The sequence below is a fragment of the Phocoena sinus genome, chromosome 20 (genome assembly GCF_008692025.1).
Source record: "Phocoena sinus isolate mPhoSin1 chromosome 20, mPhoSin1.pri, whole genome shotgun sequence".
Taxonomy (NCBI): Eukaryota; Metazoa; Chordata; class Mammalia; order Artiodactyla; family Phocoenidae; genus Phocoena; species Phocoena sinus.
Genome location: NC_045782.1, coordinates 39903510 through 39912597, shown reverse-complemented (window position 1 = coordinate 39912597; position 9088 = coordinate 39903510). Strand labels below are relative to the sequence as shown.

General features: G+C 44.4%; 1 protein-coding gene across 1 annotated transcript; it reads left to right on the top strand.

Annotated features, from left to right (window-relative positions):
* Positions 1-510: 510 nt before the first annotated feature.
* LOC116746189 (60S ribosomal protein L37a-like) lies at positions 511-986 on the top strand. Its single transcript, XM_032617485.1, is given in 2 exon segments — positions 511-523; positions 667-986. Coding segments are annotated over 2 exon segments (333 nt in total).
* The last annotated feature ends 8102 nt before the right edge of the window (positions 987-9088 follow it).

Genomic DNA, 9088 nt, shown 5'->3' with positions numbered 1-9088 from the left:
ATTTCTATGAAGACAATATTCAATGTGTTTTACAAATGGTGCTCGAAAAAGTGTACTTGGCCTGTTTTGGATCCTTGGTGTGGGTGAGTCAGGGATTTCCATCCCCAGCTTTGGAAAAGGCTGAAAAGCTGTCTTGCTGGAAAAGTTCCACTGTCCTCCCGTTTTCCTTGGTTGTGTCTTTGCTGCCTGTTACCAGCAAGATTAACTCGTCCTGAAGTTTTGCATGAAAACTAATTTTGAGTTTCTTTTGCTCTTGTCATTTGCTTCTTGCCCCAGACCAGAATTCTCTCGTGGTCTCAGTCCCAACACCAAGACTGTAATTTAACAGCAGGGGGTGCTGTGAGCCTGTGGTTGCCCAGGCCTCCGCCAGAAAAAAAGAAGATAAAAGAGCTCCCGCTGATTCAGCCAGCCTGAAAGAGGGCTTCTCATTGTCTTGGCCCCTTGTGGCTACTGAAGATCTTGCCTGGGGGACGTGGAGTAGTGAGACATTTCTCGAAAGGCCAGCAGGGAATGAAGAGACAAGGTGTGGCCTTCTGGAAATGATTTGTCATTTGTGTTTTTGAGAGTTTTAACCCTTCTCTGGTCAAATTGATGCTTGATATTTTATGCCCTTACCTCCATGAAGACCAGAGATTCTGAATAGTGCTGAATCCTAACTTAATTCAGAAAACAGCATCCGCTTTCTGGGCTCAGCCTTAGTTTGCAACGACAAGGCTAAATGCACTAAGGTCAGAATCATGGGTAAATATGGGACCTGTTTTGATGCCTCCCTCAGGAGAATGGTGAAGAAAATCGAAGTCCGCCAGCACGCCAAGTACACTTGTTCTTTCTGAGGTGAAACCAAAATGAAGAGTTGAGTTGTGGGGATCAGGCACTGGGGTTCCTGCATGAAAATTGTAGCTGGTGGTGCCGGCACCTCCCAGCCCACTTCTGCAGTCACAGTAACGTCTGCCCTCAGAAGACTGAAGACATGCAAAGGCCAGTAAAAGCTCCACCATTTGAAACATTGCTAGCCCATAATAAATAGCTTGATTTATGTAACAAACACACAAAACAGAAAACAGCATTCATTATTCCCATTTTCCAGCGCCCCCTGGAAACCCCCGCTGGATTCCTCTATACTGATGCTATCAATGGCTGCAGTAAGACAACAGGGAACATTTCTTTCTTTGTTTCATCTTTTTGTAAGCTGAGGCTTGACTGCTACCTCCGGGTTATCTCTGTTTTTCTCAGTCTTCCTGAAATTCTGCATTTTAACTCTTTTTTTTTTTTCCAGCTTCTTGACTTCCTACAACGTTTTTCATGTCTTGATTATTTTTTCTTTACATCTTTATTGGAGTATAATTGCTTTACAATGGTGTGTTAGTTTCTGCTTTATAGCAAAGTGAATCAGTTATACATATACATATGTTCCCATATCTCTTCCCTGTTGCATCTCCCTCCCTCCCACCCTCCCTAACCCACCCCTCCAGGCGGTCACAAAGCACCGAGCTGATCTCCCTGTGCTATGCAGCTGCTTCCCACTAGCTATCTATTTTACATTTGGTAGTGTATATATGTCCATGCCACTCTCTCACTTTGTCACAGCTTACCCTTCCCTCTCCCCATATCCTCAAGTCCATTCTCTAGTAGGTCTGTGTCTTTATTCCTGTCTTACCCCTAGGTTCTTCATGACATTTTTTTTTCTTAAATTCCACATATATGTGTTAGCATACGGTATTTGTCTTTCTCTTTCTGACTTACTTCACTCTGTATGACAGACTCTAGGTCTATCCATCTCGTTACAAATAGCTCAATTTCGTTTCTTTTTATGGCTGAGTAATATTCCATTGTATATATGTGCCACATCTTCTTTATCCATTCATCCGATGATGGGTACTTAGGTTGTTTCCATCTCCGGGCTATTGTAAATAGAGCTGCAATGAACATTTTGGTACATGACTCTTTTTGACTTATGGTTTTCTCAGGGTATATGCCCAGTAGTGGGATTGCTGGGTCATATGGTAGTTCTATTTGTAGTTTTTTAAGGAACCTCCATACAGTTCTTCACAGTGCCTGTATCAATTTACATTCTCACCAACAGTGCACGAGGGTTCCCCTTCCTCCACACCCTCTCCAGCATTTATTGTTTCTAGATTTTTTGATGATGGCCATTCTGTCATGTCTTGATTATTGACAGAAAGCAATAGCAACGTTTTGTATTTCTGGCTATTTCAGTTACCTTTGCTCTAAGCAAATTTGCTTTATAAGACATATTTTTATAAAACCCTTCACACCAGGCTTTCATGGCAAGATAGGCTGATAAGTTCATAAAATAACCTGATGGACACACTCAATTTGCTATTTCTGACAAGTGTAGAATATATCTATCGCGGAGAGCTGGCTTTAACTGTTTCTATGCGATTTCACAACCACAGTGAGAGAAGGGGCTATGGGGATGCAGAGGGAACTTGAGCAATGTGTGAGAAAAGTTGTGGTGGCAGACTGGCCTCTGATGCCATCAGCAATCACCTGGAATATAAACTTGTCAAGATTCTAGACCTGAACAAAGCAAAGATACTGCTAGACAGACAAGGACTCAGAAAGGTTATTGCCTGTTCTCTCTTTCCGGACAAACAATATTTGATTTGATGTGTTGGGTAAACTCCAGCCAAACAAGAGAAGAATTCAACAAAGAGGAAAACATAGGATTTAAGAAACTGAAACTGAGAACTGCAGGGAAAGAAAAGCTGCTTTACGGGGCAACGAACATTGAAGAGCTGATTAGAAACATCTAAACAATCACAAAGGCACACTGTTCTAGAAAGTCACGATCTGAAAATAAAGCTAACTATAGTTTTTAAATGACTCTGAGAACTGAAGAAGCAGAAAGAGCAGCATTTTCCAGACTACGAAGGCCATGCCTCCTTTAGCTGGGTAATTCGGGGTGGGAGTGGGGAGTGGGGAGTGGAATGGACGGATGCTCTAATTTTGTGAACCATCATTTTGGATTTATAATAGTTGCTAACCACAATTGTTTCCCCATGATGCACTTTGTTGTTTCTTTTAACTTTGACTGCCTTTTATAGAATAGTTTTACAGGATCTTTTCAGGTGATGTATTCAAATCATTTACCAATTGCTATGGCATGAGTCCTCACCAATTACAACAAATATTTATTGACTGCCTCCATGTGCCAGACATTATTCTAGGTGCTTGGAATACATCAGTGAACAAAACAATTTCTGCCCAAGTAGAGCTTACCTTATAGTGATGCAGACACATCAGAAACAGTAAATCAGTAAGAGAGGACAAAAGAAAGGGAGCAGGAAAGAGAAGCAGGATTGGGAACGCAGAGGGTAGGAACAGGGAGAGGAAAGTAGTAGCGTGGATGGAACTTTTAAATCGGGTGGTCATGGAAGGCTTCATTGAGAAGATGAGACTCAAGCAAAGACTTGACAGAGATGAGGGCATCAGGCAAGCAGGTATCTGAGGGCAGTGCGTGGGGGCAGAGGAGAGCTGGTGCCAAGCCCTCAGGCTGGAGTGTGCCTAGTCTGTGGCAGGGACCGCAAGGAGCCACGGTGGCTGGAGTGGGGGCTGCGGTGGAAGGAGAGGAGCGAGATAAGTGTCCTTGTCCCTCCATCCCTCCACCAACCCGAGAGGAGTGCAGCTCTTGCTCTGAATGACATCCCACCCACTGAAGCATCTTAAGCACAAAGGCCGGGGTCTGACTTTCATTTAAAAATGATCACGATGGTTGTTCTGATGAAAAAAGACTGTAGGAGGTATGGGAGGAAGCAGGGGGTCTGTCAGGAGGCTGATGCTGCCATCCAGGTGAGAGAAGATGGCACTTTGGATCCAGATGGGCAGTGGTGGGTTCTGGATATACTTGAAAGTTAGAGCCGTTGGGATTTCCTGACCAACTGGATGTGGGAGTGAGGGAGGGAGAGGGGTGAAGGACCACTCCTGGGCTTGGAGGATGGTGCCGATCCAGGAGGGACTGGAGCAGGACCCTGGGAGCCTCTTGCTGGCCCTTCAATGCTGTGGCGGTGTTAGGGGAGTCCCCTGGGGGGCGGGAGGCGCCAGGACAGCAGGGACACTTGGGGAGTTCTGCGCATGTCTGTTTCCGTGCTTACCCGCCATTGGCAGCCCTGGATGTTGTGCTTCCGGCTCAGCTTTTCCTCATTCGTTTCTCTTGGAGAATGAACCTAAAAGTAGGCTTAGATCTTAAACTTATTTTAAATTAAAAAATAGGTTTTTGATTCTCCAGTTAGATATCAGAGAGGTCTTCTGCTTTTTAGGGGACAGTTGACTAAGTTTAACTACCTGAAAACAAATGTTACTCATTAAGAGACATTAGTTAATTAAAAAAATATACCGAGGCCTTCCCTGGTGGCGCAGTGGTTGAGAGTCCGCCTGCCGATGCAGGGGACACGGGTTCGTGCCCCGGTCCGGGAGGATCCCACATGCTGCGGAGCGGCTGGGCCCGTGAGCCATGGCCGCTGGGCCTGCGCGTCCGGAGCCTGTGCTCTGCAACGGGAGAGGCCACAACAGTGAGAGGCCCTCGTACAGGAAAAAAAAAAAAAAAGTACCAAAAATATACTAAACAGAAAAGAAAAAAATTAGGGAAAGCCTGAAACCTTTGGACACCACAGTTTTTACCCTGACATTTTGATTGGAAGGGTGTTGTAACTCAGGAGACATTTTCTCATAAAAGTACATACTTTGGGACTTCCCTGGTGGCGCAGTTGTTAAGAATCCGCCTGCCAATGCAGTGGACACGGGTTCGAGCCCTGGCCCAGGAAGATCCCACGTGCCGCGGAGCAGCTAAGCCCATGCGCCACAACTGCTGAGCCTGCACTCTAGAGCCCTCGAGCCACAACTACTGAGCCCTCGTGCCACAACTACTGAAGCCCGTGAGCCTAGAGCCTGTGCTCCGCAACAAAGAGTAGCCCCTGCTCACCACAAGAGAAAGCCTGCATGCAGCAATGAAGACCCAACACAGCCAAAAATAAATAAATAAATAAATAATGAAAAAAAAAAAAGGATGGCTGGCTTCAGGAGGCTCCCTCCAACAAGAATTCTGGCCCTGGCCAGTGAATGTACATGCTCACGTGTGCGCATGTGTGCATTGGGAGGTTGTGTTTCCTGCTGTTAACAGAAAGAGGACAGGTTGATCAACTAGAACAAAGGGACCAACCCAGTGGACATCATTGTCAACAAAGAGACAGCATGATGGTAGTTGCCAAGGAATATGAGGAATAAAAAGAAGAAGGAAGTACGATTATATTGTGGGTGAAGGAATAAAACTTTAAGCAGAAATATTGTAGGTAAAATAAAATAGATAAAAGATTTTATATTAGAAAAAATGTAATTTTAATTGGGAAAATCATTGTGAACTCATGACCTTTAACAGAAATATGTTTTTCTGATTGCAGCCCATTAATATCAGCACTTCTGCCAACCCCTGACTCTCACTGAAAGGAATTGAGACTTCTTGAAGGAGGATTCTGCATCTTGGAGCAAGGAAAATTTAGGATGGGCTTAGAAAACAAGGGTTTCAGACAGGTAATGGTGGAAGGATAAGGAAGCCATGGACCAAAATGCAACAATTTTGACACCAAAAAAGAAAAACCAGTTATGATTAACTAAAATGAGTTGAGTGTGTGAAAAACCTCAAGATAAAGAAGTTGCTGTATGATTTCTTAAAAAGATAAATACACCCAAATATGTTACCTTTAATCAATAGAGTGTCAATAAATCTGGACTTTTAAGATTAAATTAGTAGCCTCATGCATTTTTTACTGTGTAATCAGGAAAGTGTGACTACAAGAAATTAATGTGAGACAGATAGTTCTGGAAAAAGGTAGAAATTGTACCAAGAACAGGAAAGACTGAGCAAGACTAGTGGTCACACATAATAAACAGAAAGTATATGTGTGGGGGTCTCACAGTGGAGCAACTCCAAAGTTTTCCAAGATGAAGAATTACCCAAATATTCTAAAGGGGAGAGGGGAAACTTCCGGAGCTCCCTGTTAATCATAATGAGATATGACAAAGCACACATACATTTTAAATATAATTGCAACAGACCCGGTCAGTACTGCGTATCGTCCAAATGATGAGACAGTGGGATTTGGCTAAGAAAGATTGTAGAATGCACTATTTTGGTGAGAGACACCAGGTTCCAAGGGATGAATTAGTACAATCTATTGATGTAGCAAGTCAAGTTTAAGTAGAAAACGGGATCTTGAGTTGGAAAGTACGAGCAGATCCATATCCTGGTCCAGAAGGTTTAGAACGTGGAAACCTAATCTTGGCTGGTCAGAGATAGTATTTTTTTTCTGTCTTGGTTCTGAAGATTACTGTAACCCTACGAAGACAAAGGAAAAATAAAATTGCTGTGAACCTACGAGAGTGTCAAATAATCCTAGAAACGGAACCCAAGAGAGTAGGAATAATATATACAGCGATGATGAAGGTGAACATTGACACCCACAGTATTATGACTTATGTAACCACTTAAGTGTAACTGCCTAATAATGAGTTCTGCTATCGCTATCGCTGTGGCGTTCTGTGGATGTTTTCTCTGCTTTTATGATGTTCAAAGCATCACAAAGGGGACAGGGAACTGGAGTGTCACAGGGGCTGAGGCAATGTGGTGACTGCTGGTTAAGACACCAAGAGATCTGTGACCTTCAATGGAAAGATAAAGTCCCACCCTGAAAGCCCTGGGGTTGAAGCAGGATTCAGTTCACACTTTCTGCATAGAACCTTCGGGAGTCAATCTATCTTGAAAAATAAAGGCAAGACTTACTCATGACTTCCTCATCATCAGCTGCTTCAGGAGTTTGTTCCCCGCCTACTGGGGAGTAAACTTCTCCTGGGAACCTAGAGGCCAGAGTTTCTCCATAACCTACCCTGTCCTTTGGGTTTTCAACCTCTTTCTAATTTTCAGTTGGGAGCCTAAGAATGTCTTTTTATTGAGTCATTTATGGAACTCGAATTTATAATTTGTTAGCTGGTTTTTCCAACTATCTTCCAGGAAATAGCTATTTTTCATGTATCAGTCAACAGAGAATTTCGGAGGCCACCTCTGTGTTAGGCCCTGAGGCATGGTGGTGATCAGAGCAGGCACGAGCTGCCCTCATGGGGCTTGTAAGGGTCTAGTGGGGAAGACAGACGTGGCTCAATAAATCACACACCTGACACTTGCTAGAGAGGAAGGGTAAACCGGGAGCTATGCATGGGCTTATCAGGGGCTCTTGATCTAGCCTGGGGGTGTGGGGTGGTTTCCTTGAGAAACTGCTATGGAATGGGAAGGAATTTTCTTGTGAAGTGGGGGAAGAGTGTTCTGAGAAGAGGGCTGTGCAAAAGCCCCGAGGAACCAGGCTGGAGTACACAGACCGAGGCGCAGGTGGCAAGGCACCACCCAAGGTGCAGATCAAGCTGACTCCTCGAGGCCACATAAAGACTTTTTTCTTCTTTTGTGGTAAGAGATTTATTGAGATCATTCTCATACCATAGAATTTATTTATCTAACGTGTACAGTTCGTTGGTTTTTAGTAGATCCACAAAGTTAAATAATCACTACAACCAACTTTAAAACATTTCCATCACCTCCCCCCACCCCCAAGGAAACTTTATACCCTTTGGCAGTAACCTCCATTCTCCCCATTTGGGTTCTGGACCCAATTTCAATGTGTGTACGTGGGTGTTTCCCCAAACATCCAACAAGCAATTATGGGGACACAGCCTGGGTGTCCTACAATTCAACTCAATTCTGACACCGTCTACCTGGACATTGAGGTTAAGGGTTCAGTTCTCCAAGACTGCCCTCCCCTCCAACCCTCCATTCAGAGGCCAGTCCTTTTTTTTTTTTTTTTTTGGCGGCACATCATGCGGGATCTTCCCTGACCAGGGCTCGAACCCCTGTCCCCTGCACTGGCGGGCAGATTCTTAGGTTCCACCGACCCCCTCCTTGGGTTCGACTAACTTGCTAAGTGGCTCAGAGAACTCAGAGAAACATTTTACTTAACTAAATTACCGATTTATTATAAGAGGATATAAACTCAGAAACAGCCAGACAGAAGAGATGCCTAGGGCAATGTATGGCGAAAAGCCGTGGAGCTTCTAGGCTCTCTCCACGCACCCTGCGCTGCCCAAATCTCTTTGTGTTCACCAACCCGGAAGCTCTCCAAACCCCACCCTTCTGGGTTTTAGGGAGGCTTCATTACATAGGCATGACGGATTACATCATTGGCCATTAGCAGTTGATTCAACCTCCAGTCCCTCTCCCCTCCCCGGAGGTCAGGAGGGTGGGACCGAAAGTTCTAACCTTCTCGTCACGTGGTTGGTTCCCCTAGCAACCAGCCCCCATCCTTAGGTGCACTTCATTAACATAAACTTGGGTGTGGTTGAAAGAAATTTGTTATGAATATCGACACCTTTATTGCTCTTATCACTTGCTCTTATCACTTAGGGTTTTAGGAGCTCTGTGCCGAAAACCAGGGACAAACATCACGTATATTTTTTATTACATCATGTACCTGGCTGGTATGTTTTGAGTTTGAGGCACTGTGAGAAATTCAGGTTAAATGGGTAGTTGAATGAACAGCTCTAGAAAGCAGTAGAGACTGGTCTGGAAGGAGATAATTTGACAGTCACTGGGAGACAGGCAGAGGCCCTGCAGGAAACAGATGTATGCTCCAACGGCTTGCTTTGAGGAGAGTTTAAGAAAGGGGCTGTTGTAGGGTTGAAGGAAATCAATTAAAAAAGAGAGCAGGTACTTCCCTGGTGGTGCAGTGGTTAAGAATCCTTCTGCCAATGCAGCGGACATGGGTTCGAGCCCTGGTCCGGGAAGATCTCACATGCCGCGGAGCAACTAAGCTTGTGCGCCACAACTACTGGAGCCCGTGCGCCTAGAGCCACCTCAATAAGAAGCCCGAGCACCGCATCGAAGAGTAGCTCCCACTCGCTGCAATGAAGACCCAATGCAGCCAAAAATAAACAAATAAAAAATAAATACATTTAAATGTGGCATGTTTAAAAAAAAAAGTACATAACTGGAGGGGTTATATTTGCAGAACAGAAAGTAAATATTTTTTTT